We start from the raw sequence: 18,853 nt of genomic DNA, 5'->3' as shown, positions 1-18,853 counted from the left end.
GGGGGGGAGGGGGAGGGGAGGGGCCACATTGAAAGCTTCCTCTCATCACTTTGGGAGTCAGGTGTCTGGCCTTAGCAACTCTGGGTTGGAGGACTGGGGCACAGGAGAGCTCTTGGGGTCTCCAGGAAACTTGGATCTCAATCTTTCTGATGGGAATACAGGAATTCAAGTGTTCCCCTCCCCCCATCTCCCCCCTCCCCATTTCCTGAAGCTACCAGGAAACCCAGCAGCTCTCACTGTGGGGTGAGAGGTCTGGAAGATGAAGATGAAAGTCCCTGCTGATTCTAGCCCACTTCCTGCCTGCCTGCCACATCGTCACTCCTGAGCAGCAGCCTCTCTGACCCCCAAGACAGCAGCCCCCCTCGAGAGACAGACACAGGTGGGGCCGGATCCCATTCTTGGCTTTATTTAGCTCCAGTCACAGACACGTTGCCCCTCAGCTTTCCGCCCTCTTTCAATGTCCAAGGGAGGGTAGTAGAGTGGGGACTCGGGGAGCATGGGCCCTCATCTCCCAGGCTCTGGGTTAGCTGTTAGGAGGGACGCTGAGGGCAGAGATCCCAACCTCCCTGGGGACAGGAGATGTCAGGGTCCTAGGCCTTGATGCCCCAAGGAGCAGGGCCCTGGGAGGGTTAGAGACAGGGGGATGTTCAGGCCCCAAACTTTCTTTGCTGAGAAGCTGGAGTCCAGGGTAGGGTTAGAGGTTAGAGCTTGGAGGGCCAAGGGTCCTCTTCCCTAGGGGTAGTTTAGGACCCAGGCTGTGTCCTGTTGGGAGGGCCTCAGTAGGGTTAGAGATTAGGAGCTGCTCATCCCCAGAAGGGTTAGAGATGAGGGCAGTATCTGTCCTCTGGGTAGCAGCTCCAGGGTGAGGGGGCCCGAGTCTCTGGCCCCCCAGTGTGGAGTAGCAGCCGGATCACTGGGGCTTCTGTCCTTCCTCAGCTTTGGTGGGCTCCTTGTCAGTCTGGGCTGACTTCCCTGAAGCGCTGAGCGGATGCAGGCTAGTCCCAGACTGGGCATCGATGGCTGCGTGCTCCTTCTTGACGAGGGCCTCTAGCTCCTTCTGTGGGCACAGAGGGGATGGGATCAACTGCTGCTGGTAACGGGTTCAAGACTCAAGATCAAGAGCCCGAGGGCGGCTAGGTGGTGCAGTGGAGTCAGGAAGACCCAGGTTCAGTTCCGGCCTCAGACATTTAACACCCACATAAAAAAACTAGCCGTGTAACCTTGGGCAAGTTGGACAACTGCCCTCCAAAAGGCAAAAAAAAAAAAAGATCAAGAGCCCGAGGCCCACACTGGGGCAGGAGGCTTAGATGCATACCTTCCATCCCAGGAGGTCGGCCAAGGCTAGACAGCCCTCATCACAGTCCCCCAGCCAGGCCACGTCCCTGGGGAAGGGGAAGGGTGAAAAACGGGAACAGCTGTGTAGAACCTCCCAGCCTGCCCCTCCTCCCCCACCCATGCCAGGAAACCCTCAGCCTCCAAGCTACCCCCCAGGCCACTGGCTCCTTACCTGTAGGCCTTGTCCGAGTCGAAATCCATGCCTCCCCCCATACCCATGAGCCCCAAGAAGGGGTCCCGCTGTCAAAAAAGAAGACAATCAGAAAGCAATGGGATGGAGGAGGGCTAAGAGGTGATCAGGGCCATTGGTGGGGTCCCCCAAAAGTATGAAAGGGAGCTGCATCAGAGGCCCCCAGAGGGTCAGACTCCTACTGGGCAATCTCCCTCAGACATGCTGAGGCTCTGCAGGCTGAGTCTGCCCAGAGAACACACTCACCTGTCCTGTCTTCTCCTTATTGATGAGGAGTCGAGGGGTGGCAAGAGGGGCCCTGGGGTGGGGATGAACAAAGAAGAGAGGGTGAGGCAGCCCTTCCTCCCCTGATCCCCCCCCTCATACTCCCTCCCCCTGTCCTCATACTTGCTAACGAGGGAGGCAAAGGGCTGCACTTGGAGAGATGTGCCCATGATGATAAGCAGATCCACCTTCTGGAAATCCTGGGGGATAGAGGAGGGATGAGCCGTTCTCACCGGCCCCTGTGCCCCCTCACACAGAGGTCAGGTCTGCCCTTGCCCTGGGCTGGCATTCAAGGACTCTCAGCTTGCTGTCTCCCTCTCCCCCGGCATTCCAGCCTTATTCTGGCCTTCCCTCAGGCAGCCTCCTCTGCCTCCCTCAGGGTCCCCCTCACCTCCCCAGCCTAGCACCACCACCAGGGAGAGCCCCACACTCAACTCTGAGCTGTCTTGGGAAACCAAATGGGGAACCAGGCCCGCTGTGTCTAAGGGAACTGAGCTCCAGGAGCTCTGGGTCCTGGGTGGGATGAGGGCGGGCCAAGAAGATGGGTCACCTACCGACTGCATGTAGGAGAAGAAGCGTGCTGGGAGGGTCTCTCCAAAGAAGACAATGTCTGGGGAGAGAGGTAGAGGAGAGAGACAGAGACAGAGGAGAGAGAGATGGAGTAGACAGAGACGGAGGAGAGACAGAGACGGAGGAGAGACAGAGAAGGAGGAGAGATGGAGGAGACAGATGGAGGAGACAGAGACGGAGGAGAGACAGAGACGGAGGAGAGAGAGAGACGGAGGAGACAGAGAAGGAGAACAGACAGAGAAGGAGGAGACAGAGACAGAGGAGAGACAGAGAAGGAGGAGAGACAGAGGAGGAAAGACAAAGATGGAAGAAGACAGAGAAGAGACAGAGACAGAGGAAAGACAAAGATGGAGAAGAGACAGAAGAGAGACAGAGGAGAGAGTGATGGAGGAGAGACAGAGAAGGGGAGGGGGAGAGAGGGAAAGAGAGGAGAGAGAGAGAGAACATCTAAGACCAAGGAGACAGGGCAGGGGAGCTGGTCCCCAGGGGCCAGGGTCAGGAGGAGAGCAAGGGGACGCCAGCCAGGTGCTCCTGAGCCCTAACCAGCCAAGGACGCTCTAACTTGATTTGGGGCGGGGAGGAGTCTTTGCGGTTTCCCATGACTCTTGGGCCCCCTCTAGGTCCCCCTCTACCCTTTCCCATGGTTCACCTGGTTTCACCAGACTCTGGCATTTGTCACACTTGGGGGTCACCTCTGAGAAGATCTTATCTGGAGGGGAGAACAAGAGGTAAGAAATGATGGGGTTGGGGCAGGTCCCCTCCCCCTCCTTCAGGGAGTCAAGCATTGGAGCCTCACCTTTCATCCAGCCCAGGTCATACTCTTTCCGGCAGTGAGAGCTGACACAGTGGGAGGTGTAAAATGTCCCATGGGCCTCCACCAGGTCCTCTGGCTCCAGCCCGGCCACCCGCTCCAGTGTGTCGATGTTCTGGGGGGGAGGGGAGAGGAAACAGCCAGTTAGGGTACCTGGCACATCCTCCTTATTCCCCTACAAGACCTGAAGCTCCCTGAGGGTAAGGGCTCTGAAATTAGAACTGTGTATTTGCCCCAGGGTATAACCCAGTTTTCTGCACAGTGTCTGAAAATGATTTATTGAAATTAAACTACATTGAAAGTTCACATGGGAATGGATGGAAAGAAAATCTGACTAGGGTAAGAAAGGATTGGCCTGTCATCAATTTAACCTGCAAAGACAGAGATGTCATAGAACATTATTGGTCTTTTCAAAAAGAAAACTCAAAGTGTTTATAAAGTACAAACAAAGTCTAATGATGCCTGTGGTTATTTTGGGGAAGAATTCTATTTTTGCTTCCACTGCCCACCTGGGGGGGGGTGTCACAGGTGTTTTCTCAACAGGTTACCCACTGTGCCTGGCAGGGCAGATCTGCCACTGTAGGACACAGCCTGTAGGGTATGGGTATTCCCTCCTTCCCCCTCTGCAGGCTGCCCTCACCTGGGTATAACAGCGAAGCAGTAGCCCCTTCTCCTTGAGCAGGCGGATGAAGTAATGACACATGGTGGGCTGCGGAGGGGTTGGGGGGCCAAGGGATACACATACTCGTCATTGATGCAGCTAGGACAACTGGGACTCCCCAGTTTCTACCCCCACCAGCAGCGTGGAGCAGCCAACCCCCCAAGCCCAGGTGGGGAAGCCCTAACTCTATCCCCAAGCCCCAGTGCTGCTCCTTTTCCAGATGGGGGGTCCGATCCTTTCACTTTCCTCTGACTAAGCTCACCTTAAATTGCCCTGGGTACAGCTCCCGGGCCAGAGCAAAGAAAGGCTCAGGGTGTTTCTGGGGGAACAGACAAAGACATATGAAGACACATGAACCCTTCACTCCTCACAATGGGGAATGAAATGAAGGGGATGTCTCATCCCTTATCCTTCAGCTGCCCAGATTTAGGAGTCCCACTAGTGATTTTTGGTAGCATGAAGGATTTAGCTGCAGGATCCCCCCCTGCTGGTGTTTGAGAGCAAGAAGGATTCAGGAAGGGAGGGGCTCTCCCTCCAAAGAGGTGGGGTGTTGTCAATGACTATTTTACCTTAAAGTAGCTAATCTCAAAGATGGCTTCAGGATAGGGAAGGTTGTACTTCTCCAAGTTAGCATAGAGGCCGGTGGATGGGGAACGGAAGTCAGGGATGCCAGCAGCTGGGGACAAGGTAATAGGAGAGGTGTCCTTGGGGGAAGCCCACCTCACTAGTAAGAAGGGTCTTATCCCAACCCCCAGCTTAGTTCCTTTGGGGATTTGGCCCTTAAACCCAGCCCTCCTGCTCCATTCTGGAATCTGAGAGCAGAGGGAAGCAGCTACTCACATGTAGAGATCCCTGCCCCTACCATGCAGATGATATTCTGACCTGGAAGAGAAAAAAGGTGGGGGGAGTGACCAGAGAAGTTTGGAGATGTTTTCTCCAGTCTCATCCCCAGAAGCCACTTCTTCCAGAGATCCCTACCAGGACTGCCTTGGTCCTCAGGAGCCCTCTGGAATCCCAAGGTGAGCCCCACTCTTTGGTCCTGGGTTCTCACCTGGTTTGGATGGTTCTCACTGGATTTCATGGGGAATGGGGGAGGGGGGAAATGGTCCAGCCCAGCTGAGGTTGGGCAGATGGGGTGTCACATGGACAAGCTGAGCTAAGAAAAGGAGATGGGGAGAAGCAAGGACTCACATTGGTCACTCTGGATGAACTTGGTCACCCCTTCCAAGGAAAGCTCATCCAACAGCTTTTCTCGCTTCCCACTGCCCAGGCCCAGTGTTCGGGAGAAGAGATTCCGTAAAAAGTCCACTGTGAGGCAGACCAGAGGATGACCGTCACTCAGGCAGGGGGCAGCCACCGGCCCGACTGGGTTCCAACCAGTTTTGTGCCCCCCATTCACCACCCTGGGGAACTCACTCTCTGTCTCTCCAGACGCAGCTCCACTCTCAGGTTCTGAATCCGAGTCCTGGATGGGAGAATATGGCCAGAGAATGAGGAGGGGGGGGGGGGCAGAAGGTTAGCGCTGGGAGAGGGCAGATCAGGGGAGGAGGGCTGGGAAAGGAGGGTCAGAGGGAAGATGCTCAGAGGGGAGGTGAGCCATTACGAGAGTCAGAGAAAAAAGCAGAGGGTCACAGTTTGGGAGAAGAATGTCAAAGGAGGGGAAGGGGAGGGTGCGCAGAACGGGGGATGGGTGAACGGATCTGCTGTTCCTGGGGCGGGGGTGGGGTGAACGAGCCGAGTGGATCTGGGACACTGGGCGACCCATTCCCTTGGGGAAAGCCGGGGGAGAGCCATGAGTGATGGGAGAGGGAGGGGGAGGCGAGGATCCTCTCATGGGCCAATCACAGACTTCCTCTCCCTCCCCTCGAAGCCAATCACAGACCTTGCCCCTCCCCGGCCAGCCAATCACGAACCTCCAAGGACACCCCCCTCTCACCTGAGCATCCTGCACCTTCCCTGCCTCGTCCTGGGGGGGACCGGGGGCTAGGGAAGGGGGGTAGGGAGACAGGGTTACATTGGAGGGGGGATGGGAGACTGTTAGCGTGGGGATGGCGGCGGGGGCGAGAAGCGGGAACCCCAACTGGCCACAGAAAGGGGTGCAAAAGGGCCTTAGCAACCAAAGGGCCCTTAGCAACCAGGTCCAGGCCTCCCAGAGATCGCGGTCCTTAGCAACCAGAACCACTCCACCACCTTCCCCTTAGCAACCGAGGCACCTGTTTCTTGTCCCCCTAAATCGAGGCCCTTAGCCACTGGACACCCCAGGAATTAGGACCCCCCCATCTTGACTCCCAACCAGCCTTAGCCGGCGCTGCGGAGACTGGGCCCCCAGGGACCACCCCCTTTCCCTTCCCCCACCCCCACCCCCATTCCCTTCCCCCACCCCCGCCCTCCGTCGAGGCCCACGCGATGGTTTCCGGGTGGCGAGTCCCTGGAGCCGTTCGCTCCGGGGGCCTGGTCCTAGGCCCGGTTCACCGGCCCACCCGGGCCCCGACTCACGGTCCGCCTCGGCCATGGGCCCGGCCCGGGGAAGGGCTCAGCAGCGCGGGGGGTGGGCAGGGGCCCTCGGGGCTGTCACCGACTGCTCCGTCCCGTGACGGTGCTGGACACGGGCGGGGGCGGGGGCGGGGAAGGCGGGCTACGGACTACAACTCCCAGAAGAGCATGTGGCCATCGCGGGAATCCCACAATGCCCCGCGCCGTCATTCCGCCGAGTTGAAGGCTGGAGTGGATAGAGAAACCACTATTCCCGGCGTTCCTGGCGCCGGATGCCGTCTGGGTAAAGCGACTGGGGGCGGAGACGGGGCCGAGCAGACCAAGCGCGTCTTCTCTATTGGATAACTTGGAGCGAGGGGCGGAGCCCTACCGGGAAGGCTGCGCAATCTTATTGGCAGACGTCTTGAAAAGGGGCGGTGCGGCTCTCCCCGATTGGTCGGAGCGTTGAGCGAGTTGGGGTGCAGGGGGAATTCCCCGGGTCCTCGGAATCCCTGGGCTGGCTACGGCGACGACAGCTCTGGATGGGCCGGGGGGCCCCGGGAAAGGAGGGCTCTGCGTAGGCCATGGCGGCCCCGGCGGGGCCCGTGAAGTCCGCGGACGGCGGGCTCGCGGACGAGTGGTGCGACAGCGGGCTCGGGTCTCTGGGACCCGATGGGCTCGGGCCCCCGTCGGACGAGGCTCGGGACAGGGCGGATGAGGACGAGGACGCGGAGCCGGCGAGCTGGGCGCCAGAGGTGTTCGGCTACGTGACGGAGGACGGGGACACGTAAGGGGCCAGCCGCTGCCCCCTGCCCTGTGACCTGGGCTCCGACGCCTCGCCCCCCCCTCCCGCTCTGACCTCTGCCCCCTGCCCCCAAGACTCTGCCCTTCCCAGGGCCGCCCCCCCCTCCAGCTGTTGTCCAAAGGTGGGGAGGGAGGGTCCCGCCTCTTACAGAAGAGGAAACCGAGGGAGGGAGGAGAGGTGTGAAGGCAGGGCTGGGAAGCTCCCCCTCCCTGGCCAGGCAGGCTCACGTGGAGGAGGGGAGTTATGGTTCTGATTCCCCTTCCAGGCCCCACCCTCCTGGCCTCTGACTCCTGTCCTTTTTCCTTTGAGCAGTGACTCTTTTAGGGAGCGGTATTTCCTGCCCCAGCCGGCCCTGAGCCCACCCACTGACCCTCTGTGTCCTCCCACCCTGTAGGGCCTTGCACTTGGCTGTGATTCACCAGCATGAAGCTTTCCTCGACTTCCTGCTTCATTTCACAGCAGGGACGGAATACCTGGATCTCCAGAATGACCTGGGCCAGGTGAGGCCCTTCCCGGATCGTGAAGGGGCCGGCGGCTGGGGAGACCCTCTCCTGGCCATTGGACTGGTCAGGCCCAGCTCCCCCACCGACCCTGGTCTGTTTGTACTCTCTACAGACTGCTCTGCACATAGCGGCCATCCTGGGGGAGGCTGCCCTCACTAGGAAGCTGCGGGCAGCGGGGGCTGGGCTCTGCGTGGCTGAGCGTGGGGGGCACACGCCCCTGCACCTGGCCTGCCGGGCTGGAGCCCATGCCTGTGCCCGAGCCCTTGTGGGGCGGCCTGAGGGCCAGACAACCCAAGAGCAAGAGGAGGAGGAAGAGGAGGAGGAGGCGGAGGAGCGTGAGAGAGTCCAGCAGCTGGAATGCACCAACTTCCAGGGTAGGGCACCCAGACCGGGCCTGATGCCCTGGTGACTGAGGCATCTCCAAACAAGAATGATACAAATATAACTAGGGTTACTGTGCCCCAGCACCAGGCCAAGGGCTTTTCCCAACTTCCTTTGGAGCTGGTACCATTGTTGTCCCCATTTTACAGATGAGACAAATGAGTTCTGGGACTAGCTCAGGGTCACACAGTTTAGGACTAAATCCCCACTGGACACATATTCTATTTTCTTTGAGTATCCTTGTTTGCCTTATATACTTTCTAAATGTATTCCCTAGGTGTCTTCTAAATCTTACCATCTTTGTTTCTCTAAAATAACCCCCCAGGCCACACTCCACTCCACGTAGCTGTGATCCACAGGGACACAGAGATGGTCCAGCTGCTCCGGGAAGCAGGGGCTGACCTCAACAAACCAGTAAGGACACAGAGCCCTGCCTACCCCGCCCCCAGGCCCTGCTCTCCTTCCCCTCCTTCTGTATTTCTGTTCTGTGAGACAAAAGTCTGCACCCCTAACTCCCTTCTTTAGACTGGGGGAGTCCAAGTGAGAGAGATTACTGGTTTCCTCTGAGAGGGAGCTGTAAAACAGGTGGTGGCCCACAGTGGGCAGGGGGGACTCTTTGGGACAGGTAGGGTCTTCTGATCATATGTAGTTCGGAAGACAAGGTGGGTTAGATGTGAAGATACCAGACCCTGAAGTGAGGGGATGGACCCAACCTCTAGGAAGAGACTTGTCTGCAGCAGTGACTGGGGTGGGTGACATGGGTCTGGGGCTTCAGAAGGGGGGATGTGTCTCCTTCCCAAGCAGGAGCCTACATGTGGGCGGAGTCCCCTCCACCTGGCTGTGGAGGCAGAGGCAGCAGAGGTCCTGGAGTTGCTCTTAGATGGCGGTGCAGACCCGAAAGCCCAAATGTATGGAGGCCGTACCCCGCTGGGCAGCGCCACACTGAGGTCAGACCCCCGCCTCGCCCGTCTCCTACGTGCCCGGGGAGCCCCAGAGCCCGAGTCTGAGGATGAGGAAGACCACAGCTCCAGAGGCAGCGACAGTGAGGAAGCTGTAAGTGACCCTGGCAGTGAGAGAGTGGGATGGGCAGTGGGGTGGAGGAAGAGAGAACACTGGTGACTGGTGACGGGCGGTCTGGAGGGGCAGAGCCGATGGGAGGGAGAGCGGAATAACTGAGCCCAGGATGAAGGAGAACCAAGGCCTGACCCCAGCATCCCCTAGGACGAGTATGATGACATCGTGCTCCACGCAAGTCGAAGCCACAGCTGAGACGCCTTCCTCGCCAGCTGGCCCCAGCCTATTTCTTTGCCTTTTTTTTCTTTTTGTAGAAAAGCCTTAATCTCAATAAAACCCTGGTTCCCCTGGCTGGAGTGTGCAGGGATCTGTGATGGGGTCCATAGCATCTGAATTCAGAAAGAGACCAGTGGAGGAAGGGCATGCTCTTATTTGTGCTTTATTAACGTTGGGGGCAGGGGGTAGTGGGGGGAGAGTCTCTGACCCCCGGGTCTATTTTCATGGTGACCCTCTCTTGCCCCCTCCCCCCCACCTGGGGAGGGGCTCCTGAGTGTGAGCAAGAAGGGCAGGAACCAGTGCAGAGCAGGATGTACCAGAGGAGCGAGGGCAGGTGCCGGGCTTCCAAGTCTGCTCCTCAGCCCCTCCTGCCCAGTGCCTCCCTCATCTGCTCCAGGCGCCCTAGTTCATGTTGTTCCTGGGGGGAAGGGGAGGCAGTGCTCAGTGCTGTGAGGGGCCCCTGTCATCACTGCACACCTCCCCTGACCTTCAGGGGCCGGGCAGTGGCCAGCTAAGGGAAGCTTCTCTCCCAATGTGGGTTAGCACCTAGGGCAGTGACTTCCACTACTTATCCTGTCTGGAGCGTGCCTATATTGATCTGCGTGCACAGTCTGCCCTGTTAGACTGTAAGCTCCCCAGCACACGGCACAGTGTCGTGCCCAGTAGGCACTTTATGTTGGCTGATAGATGGGGTCCCCCTCTGCCCTCCACCCTCCGTGGGCCACCTTGGTCTTCATTGTCCCCAATGTCCGTTGGCCTTCCTGGCTCACCTTTTCTGCCTCCTCCTCCTCAGACTCCTGTTCAGGATGGGGCTGGTGGTAGTGGTGTCTGTGGGCTGGGCCAGCCCCCTGCCACAAGCTGTGGCCCCCACCTGACAACCTCACCCCCTTCTCTTCAAACTCATCGCTGGCCTTCTCTGCCACGCGCTTCTCCACACCCTGGCCCCAAGACCCTGCCTCCTCTTCCTCAGAGCCCCGGCTGTCCCCTGGCCTCCGCTTCCTTAGGTCTTCCCAGGACTCTTGGGAGACCCACGCCTCAGCTGGTCCCTTCCTCTTCTTGTCCTCCTCTTCCTCTTCTCCAACTCTGGCTTGACCCCTCACTTCCTGTTCCTTGATTTCTGACATTTCCTTGGCCTTTACCTCCTCCTCTTCCTCCTTCTCCTCCCTCACCTCCTGGCCCAACCTCTTCTCTCCCTCAACATCCCCTGGGCCCCTCTTTCTCTTCCTGAAATCCTCTTCCTCCACCTCCTCCTGCTCCTCTCTCGCTGCCTCGCTCTCAGGACCCAGATGGTGCTTGGAGATCTCTGAGTGAGAAAGGCAATGGAAGAGAATCAGGCATCGAAGCCATTTTTTTCCTTCCCCTTCATTCCCTCCTGGACCACCCAAGGAAACCCTTAACCAAGGGCAGAGCCAGTGTCTGGTTTCCTCCACCCTCGGAATGAAGTCATGCCCAGGAGCCAGGTATCCTGATAATACCTTGATGCCTAAGCTCCTCTAGGGTCCGAAGCAGGGATGTGAGCTGTTCATCTAGGGGCAGGAAAGATGGTGTTAATAGGGTGAAGGAACAGGCACACAAGGGAGCTCAGGAGGGGGACTGGGTGCACATCTTCATACCTTCTTGGAAGAGCTGTGTGCAAGGACCTTCCCGAGAGCCCTCCTGGGTTAGCTTGTCTTTGAGAACTTCTTCAAGGCATCGAGTCACCTAGGAGGGGCAATGAGGGAATCAGGATGAGAATTGGGGAAACTGGAGGCATTTAGGGAAAAAGGGAACAGGAACTGAGCAGCATCATGAAGAGAGACCAGAGGAGGGACCTGGGGCTTGGGAGATGCTTGTAGACAGATAAAGTGATCTGGGGACACAGGTAGAATTTGGTATAGAGGAAGAAATCATGAGGGAACAGAGTAGAATCAGTTGGAGAGAAAAGGGAGATCTGGGAAATGGAATTTAAAGGTCACAGGGAGAGGGGATCAGAGGAGAGGTTGAGAAGATGGGATTTGGAACAAAAATCTAGGGACAAGATTTTGGGGTCCTGACCCCTCTCACCTCTGGCTTCGAGAGAGGTGCAGCGCCAGCTGTGGGAAAGGAAGCAGGGAAAAAGTCTCAGTCAGGAAACCTGGGGCCCCTCGGAGCCCCCTTAGCCTAAGGGAGTAACCGCCCAGCGATGTCCTGGGTCCGCTGACCATCCCCACTGTATCCTTCCCTTTCTCCCCAGAAGCCTGGGGCTGGACCCTGCCCCAGCGCCTCTCCTTCCTCCTCCAGAGACATCCCTCCCACATTCCAGGAAAGGAGTCCTTTTTCCTTGTCTATCTCCGGGGTATCGGTCAGTCCTTCCACTCTCCCCAGATGCCTGGGTCTTCCAGCTCACCCAGGCCCAGCAGCAGTAGCAGCAGGGACGCGAGGCCAGGCTGAGGCATGGTGGGGCCGAGTGATCAGGGACTCCTGGGTCTGCTGTTCCTCAGCGCTCCATAGGGTGGGCTCAGGCTTGGGGAACTGGGCAAAGGAGGCAGAGGCCCAAAGCTGCCTTTTACTTCTCCTGGACAGATGGGGTGGGCGGAGGAAGTGACGTCAACAACAGCCTCTCTACCTATTGCCCCACCTACAGCAACCCCTGGGGGTGCTGGTGGAGGAGCAGCTGGGATTCAGCCCAACCCAAGTTTAATTATTTACAGGGGATTAGACTTGAGCTCTCATCCTGCCTCCAGGGGGTTAGGGAGCCCACCTGGAATGTCCTAGCCTAACCCCTCCTTCCCCAATTGACTTGGACACAGACACAGACACGGATGTGGCCACACTGGAGTTTATTGTGCCCACAGGGAAAGAAGGGGACAGAATAGAATGGCACTCCCCCCAACTTCTTCCTCCCCTAGTGGGACAGCAGGGACTCAGGGGGACTGTGCTATTCCCACTGCTCTGTGAGCCCTGTAAAGCAAGGATGGGCTTCCTCATCAACAGTCCTCGTTCAGTGATGATGGGACCAATGGGACTCGGGCAGGTGTCCCCCAGCTAAGGACCAAAGAGCCTGGAACTGGACGCTGCAGTGTCCCGGGTCAGGAGGCCCGGGGCTGGTTGGGACCAATGTATCTGAGGCGGGTGTGTGTTGGGGCAGAGATCCGGTCAGTGCCCAGGTAGGGCTGGAGGACAGCAGGCACCAGCACTGAGCCATCCTATAGGGAAGAGGGGTAGCGTCAGTGTCCCTGGACACCTCCTCCCTTCCCATCCCCTTGCTCAAGGCTGCTCCTCACACCTTCTGCTGGTTGCTTTCCAGGAGGGCAATGAGGATGCGAGGTATGGCACAGCCTGTCCCATTGACCTGGGGGAGGGAAGAGCTTAGTACAATCATGCCCACCCCTCCAACCTCCTGATGGAGGGTCAGCTTGGGAGAAGAGGGGACACACAGGGCCCAGGGAGGGCAGGATCCTTCTGATGTGGGCATGGACTTTGCATGCTGGGAACTTGGGGGGGGGGCGACACAGGGCCCAGGGAGGGCAGGATCTTGGGGGGGCACTTCTGATGTGGCATGGACTTTGCATGTTGGGAACTCAGGAGGGGGGGGCACATGCAGAAAGAGCCTGTGGAGGGCAGGATCTTAGGGAGTGGGGCATCCTTGAAGACAGTTGAGAGCCCTCAAGGGTCCTGGAGAAGCTCTGACAGGGCGATCTCTAGAAGGATTTGATGGCTGGCTCCCCTCACCGTATGCACATGCTGCAAATCTCCCATTTCAGTCTCATACATTATATGAAGCCGCCTGCTTTGGAAATCTGTGCAGTTAGAGGCGCTGGAGACCTGGGAAGGAACAGAAGGAAAGGCGCAGGCTCCCTAGGGACATTCAGGCTGGACATCCCACCCCACAGGCTCTGGACATGGGGCTCACCTCCCCAAAGCAGCCACGCCCTGGCATCCAGGCCTCAATGTCAAACTTGCGGTAGGCAGGACGGCCAAGCTCTTGGGTGGGCATGTCCAAGACCCTGTGGGCCAGGCACAGAATGTCAGGGATGAATAGGGCTCCAAAGCAGTCTTCAGATAGGGAAACTCAGGCAGGTTAGCTGGCAAGATACAGAGATCTGCCTTACAGGTAGGGACACTGAGGGAGAGTGGTAAAGTAACTTCCCCAGGGTCCACAGATGAAGCTGTTAGCAGATGTAGGCTTCAGGTCCAGGCAGCCTCTCCACAACTAAACAGTGCTTACCCTTGGGGCCTGACTGGGGAGCCCCTCAGACTCCCTCCACCCCCACAGGCCCTGCTGCTGACCGGAAGTGCAGGCCCAGCTCTGTCAGGATCTCCTTCTGCAAGGACACAAACTCATCCAGCAGCGCCGAGCTGTGCTCTGTCCCCAAACATGTTAGCCCAAACATCTCTACCTGGGAGTAAGCAAACCAGGAGACACGGTCACCCTAGGCCACCCTGCTCACTCCGCCCCAGTTTGGGAGAAGCTGGGGTTGGGTGTCCCTGGTCTGACCAGGGAGAACAGAGAATGGACAATGGACTATCCCAAGAGAACAGAGGAAGTTATCAGTCAGCTCTGGTGCTTCCTGGGAGTGAGGCTGACCTTACTGAAATGGTGGACTCTGAAAAGTCCCCAGGGATCCTTCCCTGTGTTCGTCTCAGCTCGATAGCAGGTGCTGGAACAGACTACCCTGCAGGGGAAGAGGATGTCAGGCCCAGAGATCCTGACAGGAGGGTGGGGAATGGAGGGCATAGATAACTCTGGAGAAACTGAGAGAAGGGGAAACTAGGAACATGGACCAGGACAGGAGGAAAGGACAGGGAAGGCCTGAAGCTGGGGGTGGGGAATATAGGCCCTGGAGAAAGGCATTTTAAGTGAAGGATGTCACCTGATGGGCAGGTCCTTCCAAGATACTGCGTGATCCATAAAGTATCCTGTGGGAGAGACGCTGCTCAGTGAGGCCAGGGTCCAGCTCAGAGGAGGAGGGGATCCCCTGATCTGCCCTTCTCTCCAGCCCATTCCCCCAACCCCTCACCTGCAATCCCCACCTCTGATGTCCCTGCCAGGTTGAGGTCCTCAAATCGGGAAGGATCAATGTTGTAGATCTGAGAAGGACTGGCATTGGGGCTCATCCCACAGCCCTCCTGAAGGGAGAGGAGAGGTTGGGCAGGGAACCCCCTCCCTCCAGTCTTTGTCCTGCAGGGCCTTCCAGGAAGGTGTCCCCTACCCAGGCTTCCAGGCTCTCCCACCCACCTGCCACCGGTCCTGCCTCCAGGGTCAGGCCCACACGGTAGCCATGCCAGCCTGGAGGGCTCTTGGGACAGGGCAGTTCCTAAGGTTTAAGGCTCATTTCCCAAGCCACATGCCAAGCTCCCTCCTTCACCACACACAAAGCTAGGCCCAGTGTCCAGAGAGCAGGGAGAAGAAGGGCTGGGGGTCACTCACAAACACAGCTCCTCTGAGCATGTCTGGCACCGTCATGGCTGTGAAACCCTGAGGGGGACCGAGAAGAGGGGGTCAGGGGACAAAAGGATGAAGTGGGGACAGCCCTTCAGACCCAGCCACCCTGCTTCCATCAGGGCTCCCAGCGACCCCCATTTTAGCATGGGTCTAGCATGCAGACGAGAAAACTGGAGAGGCAAGCTGCCAGTATCCGGGACACCCAGAACCCCTACCTCAGGAGACCGCAGATGTCAGAGCTAGAACAGACAAGGGGACCTGTCCCCCTCTTTTCTGAGGAGCCAAATCTCATTGCTGCCTATCCCAAGGCCTAGGCACCTCTGGGTGCTTTCTGGGTTCCCTCAGAGACCACACCTCAGGCATCCTGATCTTGCATGGGCAGCACCAAAGGACTTCTGCCCTCCTCCCAGCCCCAGGGCACAGGCAGGCCCCTCCATCCCTAAGACTTGGGTGCCCCCAGTGTTGCCGTACCCTTTGGACAAGTTTGCTGAGGGTAAAGCTGACCAGGGCATGCTGCAGCAAGGCACCTGGGCCACAAAGGTAGTAGGATCGCTGGCCAGATACATGGGACAGACGCCTGCACAGAGAAAGCCAGGCCTTAGGGGTGGCCAGGGGGCACCGACCCCAGCAGAGGCCTCCCCTGAGCTGGGGGAGGATGGAGGATCGCTCCTAGATCACCATGGGACACAGCATTGGGAGTGCAACAAAGGGAAATGGGGGGACGGGCAGGTGGTAAACAGCACGGGAATCAAATATTCATGGCAAGGTGAGGTTCCGCTAGGCTGAATAGGCCTGTTCCCCGCTGGGGGGCAGGCGCTGGATGCCAGCTGTCAGGAGCCAGGGGCATGAGCTACCACAGTGCTGGGCACTGCTCACTTCTGCCGGATGATATCTAGCTTCTCCCCAATCTCCAGGTGACCCCGGGGGCGGAAGGTGAAGGCTGGATGGGGAAAAACAGAGACAGGTGCACAGTGTGAGACAAAGCTGGGCAGAGATGCGGAGGGAGAGACAGGAAAGGGGCAGAGACCGAGAGACAGGGAGAGACCCAGAGGAGAGACAGAGACAAAAGATGGGGAGAGGGAAGGACCTGGGGACAAGCCACAGAGAAGAAAAGAGACAGAGATGGAGTCAGACTAGGACAGATGGGTGGCTGGAGGATGAAGGCCCATGGGAAGGGAGGGCTGGGCCACCTCCAGCCCCACTTACTTGGCTTCTCTCCGATCACCTCCAGGACATGGGCCTGGCTCTCATCACCGACAGGCTGGGAGAGCAGAGAGACAGAGAAAGTGGTTGTTTGGGGATTGCTGGAAGGGCCAGCCCTGGGCCCAGGCTCCTCCCCAGCCCTGGACCCCCCACTCACCACATCAGGGTGGGTCTGGTTGGGGAGTCGGAGTGCCCGTGTGTAGAAAATCTCTTCTAGATGGGCCTCGTTGGCATACAGTGCTGCCAGACGTGTCCGGATTGACCTTCCCTGGGCCCGGGTGTTCTGATAGGTGGGATCCTGTGGCAGGGAATGGAGACTAGACTTGAGCGGGGGAAGGATCCACCTGGGCATCCCTCCTACTAGCCTGTGCTCCAGAGGTCCTCACCTTCCCTCCCTCACCCCACCAGAATCTCCCAAATTCCATACCTGTTGGAGCAAATCCTTGTCTTGGCTGACCTGGGGAGAGAATCACAGAGTGCTGGGACCTCGGACTTACAAGGAGACAGTCACAGCTGTGTGACAGGAGTTGAGAGGGCTGGCCCGGGGCCCCAGGACCTGGCTCCTCATCTGGGTCCTTCCCCACACCTCGCCAGGAAGGCCCCTTCCAGGTCTCACTCCAAGAGCTTGATGCCAGGCCCTATGACTCAGCGGCAGCATGAGCCCAGCCAAGTGGCCACCCCTGCCTGAGCCTCAGCTTAGCGTGTTTCCACCCAGGACACAAACTGGACAAGCTGGCCCCTTCACCTATCACAGCCCCAGGAAATGCCCCAGTCTCAGAGGTCCGCAGCCGGTGCAGAGTGGCACCAGGGACAGAAGCTGCCCGCCTCGCTGACACACATCTGGTCCTTGTGCAGGTCTCCTGCATTCAGTATGCCTAGCACAGTGCCCGCCTGACACATCAGGGCACGTTGTTATTTATCGACAGATGACTGGTTCTTTCTGGGTTATGGGTTAAGTTGCATAACGGAGAACAGAGAGCCCCAGTCAGCCATGGTGGCACCCTGAGCCTCGGGGCTGACAGACTGGCTATGGTTTTGGGCCTTTCTTTGAATCCTCAGTATATACACATAGTAGGTGCCCAATAAATACTGTCTGACTGCCCCACAAAGCCCCTCTGCTGCCCACTCCATCACTGCTTGGCTTGGGGAGAAGTGCCCTCCTGGGCAGCACTGGCCACCCCAGACCACCAGCTGCAGCAGCGCCCTGCCTCTGGCCACGAGCTCCAGGGGCCCAGCCAGCTGCAGGCATTATCTGGAGATAGCCAGGGGAACTAGCAGTATGAGAGGTGCGGCCCCACAAGGCCAGGGGGACTCCTTCCCTGGCTCTCCTCTGGAGGCAACAAGGTTCACTCATTCTTCAGCAAGAGGTGGTGGGAAAAAGTGTGTGTGTGTGCACATGTGAATGTGTGTACGTGTGCACACACACATGTATGTGACTGTTTAAGTGTGTATGTGTGTGACACTCTACATCCTCCTAAAACAGGAATGCACTGGCTGCCTCTTGGCCAGGCCAGGTCCAACACTTCTGTTCCCAGGCTTCCCAAGAAGGCCGTCAAGCCTTGGGTCGTCCCGCACAGACTGCCCCAGTCCGGCCCACAGAAGGCTCCCCAATGGAGAAACATGGTGGGGAGGGGGAGTTAGAGGTTCCAGCCCCCCTTGGGAGCTTCCTCCTGGTGGGGCAGTGGGTGAAGCCCACTCCCCCTCTGGGCTCCAGTTTCCTGATCTGTAAAATGAAAGGGCTTGGCTCCTTGGCTGCTGGCAATCCCCACCCACAGGTAAGTGAGTAATGAGCTCCACCCAGTCCGCTGGCTCATTAGGAGATGGCACCAGGGACTGCAGCTTCCCCATCACTGTGGCAGGGAAGGCCCTTTAACAAGGTGATGTGCCTGGACCCTGAGAGTACTGAGGGGCTGGCCTGGGCTATGCCACTCAGCCAGGGGACATCAGAGAGGGGACCTGAACTCACATCTTTCTAACTCCAATGTCTCCACTCTTTTTAAAAAAACAAATACCCTTTTTTGTTGGTTTTAATCAATCTCTCCTTCCCACAATACCCCCCCGCTACCTTCTCCAATTGAGCAAATTTTTTTTAAAAAACATGAAAAAAAGTCATTAATATAGAGATGCAGGGGTCATCAGAACAAACATCCACACTGACCATGGTCATAAACATTGGTCTTGCTCCATGTTTTAAGTCCATCCCCACTACTGCAAGAGAAGTGCTATAGCTAATCCTATTTTACAGATGTGGAAACTGAGGCAGACAGAGTAAATGACATGCCCAGGATCTCTCCAGCCCGCCTCTCCCCGGGGCATCTGCTAGCTGCCTGCACATCCTGCCTTTGGCTTCTCCTCTCTGATGTTGTCAGCACAGCACCTGCTGTTCCCTCTATCCTTCCAACATGCCCCTGCCTCTCTTCATTTTCCAGCTTCCTTAGAAACTGTCCCTTCTGTTGTTCCTTATGGCGCTTATTGGGGTCCATTTCCTCCTTTCTTGTTCTCTTTTGGGGAGAAGCCTGATCATAGGGCACCCGCACACCTGAGTGTCTCTGGAGCATGGCCCCCCAGACCTCGGCTTCACCAGTGGGGCACCAGTTTTCCCGCACTGAGGCCTCTCCTTTCTTTCTTAAGATGCTTTACAGTTTATAAAATGCTTTATGTACAATTTACATTTTTAAGAAAGCTAGATCTGGGGCAGCCAGGTAGCACAGAGAGTAAGAGCACTGGCTTCAGTGTCGGGATAACCTGGAGATCGAATCCCGGGCTCAGACACTCAGCACCACACCCAGAAATAACTGGCCGTGTAACCTTGAGCAAGTTACTTAACCCCCAATTGCTTAAAAAAAATTAAAAAAAAAAAAAGAAAGCTAGACCAGAGATTCACTGGTATTAGGAAGTGCTGACAAGGAAGCCTTCTCCACCAATGCCTGTGGTTACCAGCACCGTGGGGTAAATGACTTGCCT

General features: G+C 57.6%; 3 protein-coding genes across 5 annotated transcripts in view; 1 reads left to right on the top strand and 2 right to left on the bottom strand.

Annotated features, from left to right (window-relative positions):
* Window positions 1-384: 384 nt before the first annotated feature.
* SIRT2 (sirtuin 2) lies at window positions 385-6,467 on the bottom strand. 2 transcript variants are annotated; one of them, XM_069078598.1, is made up of 16 exons: window positions 6,328-6,455; window positions 5,768-5,814; window positions 5,248-5,296; window positions 5,023-5,139; window positions 4,672-4,713; window positions 4,401-4,507; window positions 4,094-4,150; window positions 3,811-3,879; window positions 3,156-3,285; window positions 3,009-3,068; window positions 2,344-2,399; window positions 1,913-1,989; window positions 1,772-1,823; window positions 1,508-1,575; window positions 1,316-1,382; window positions 385-1,057 (listed from the first exon to the last, which is right to left on the bottom strand). In XM_069078598.1, exons 1-16 carry the CDS (start codon window positions 6,341-6,343, stop codon window positions 911-913), a joined length of 1,161 nt encoding a protein of 386 aa, XP_068934699.1. In that variant the 5' UTR covers window positions 6,344-6,455; the 3' UTR covers window positions 385-910. The 2 variants fall into 2 exon arrangements, with proteins under 2 accessions (XP_068934699.1, XP_068934700.1); XM_069078599.1 differs by lacking the exon at window positions 5,768-5,814 and having other exon boundaries at window positions 6,328-6,467.
* Window positions 6,468-6,763: 296 nt separating this feature from the next.
* On the top strand, window positions 6,764-9,357 carry NFKBIB (NFKB inhibitor beta). 2 transcript variants are annotated; one of them, XM_069078613.1, is made up of 6 exons: window positions 6,764-7,090; window positions 7,503-7,608; window positions 7,724-7,985; window positions 8,318-8,406; window positions 8,794-9,045; window positions 9,214-9,357. In XM_069078613.1, exons 1-6 carry the CDS (start codon window positions 6,888-6,890, stop codon window positions 9,259-9,261), a joined length of 960 nt encoding a protein of 319 aa, XP_068934714.1. In that variant the 5' UTR covers window positions 6,764-6,887; the 3' UTR covers window positions 9,262-9,357. The 2 variants fall into 2 exon arrangements, with proteins under 2 accessions (XP_068934714.1, XP_068934715.1); XM_069078614.1 differs by having other exon boundaries at window positions 6,766-7,090; window positions 8,797-9,045.
* Window positions 9,358-12,063: 2,706 nt separating this feature from the next.
* The window catches only part of SARS2 (seryl-tRNA synthetase 2, mitochondrial), a 113,713-nt gene continuing 106,923 nt past the window's right edge, over window positions 12,064-18,853 (bottom strand). Inside the window, exons 4-17 of the mRNA XM_069078581.1 lie at window positions 16,317-16,346; window positions 16,047-16,187; window positions 15,893-15,947; window positions 15,563-15,626; window positions 15,158-15,263; window positions 14,672-14,719; window positions 14,262-14,370; window positions 14,115-14,160; window positions 13,829-13,916; window positions 13,531-13,640; window positions 13,154-13,247; window positions 12,973-13,065; window positions 12,527-12,592; window positions 12,064-12,446 (exon numbers count right to left, since the gene is read on the bottom strand). Coding sequence (XP_068934682.1) covers window positions 12,330-12,446; window positions 12,527-12,592; window positions 12,973-13,065; window positions 13,154-13,247; window positions 13,531-13,640; window positions 13,829-13,916; window positions 14,115-14,160; window positions 14,262-14,370; window positions 14,672-14,719; window positions 15,158-15,263; window positions 15,563-15,626; window positions 15,893-15,947; window positions 16,047-16,187; window positions 16,317-16,346 — 1,167 coding nt within the window. The 3' untranslated portion in view covers window positions 12,064-12,329. The remainder of the gene's footprint in view (window positions 12,447-12,526; window positions 12,593-12,972; window positions 13,066-13,153; window positions 13,248-13,530; window positions 13,641-13,828; window positions 13,917-14,114; window positions 14,161-14,261; window positions 14,371-14,671; window positions 14,720-15,157; window positions 15,264-15,562; window positions 15,627-15,892; window positions 15,948-16,046; window positions 16,188-16,316; window positions 16,347-18,853) is intronic.

This window comes from Petaurus breviceps, unplaced genomic scaffold (assembly GCF_028583685.1).
Source record: "Petaurus breviceps papuanus isolate PSGF00001 unplaced genomic scaffold, PetGlider_PUasm1.0 91041, whole genome shotgun sequence".
Lineage (NCBI taxonomy): Eukaryota > Metazoa > Chordata > Mammalia > Diprotodontia > Petauridae > Petaurus > Petaurus breviceps.
The sequence above is the reverse complement of the archived record's forward strand: the minus strand, read 5'-3'. Positions and strand labels throughout refer to the sequence as shown.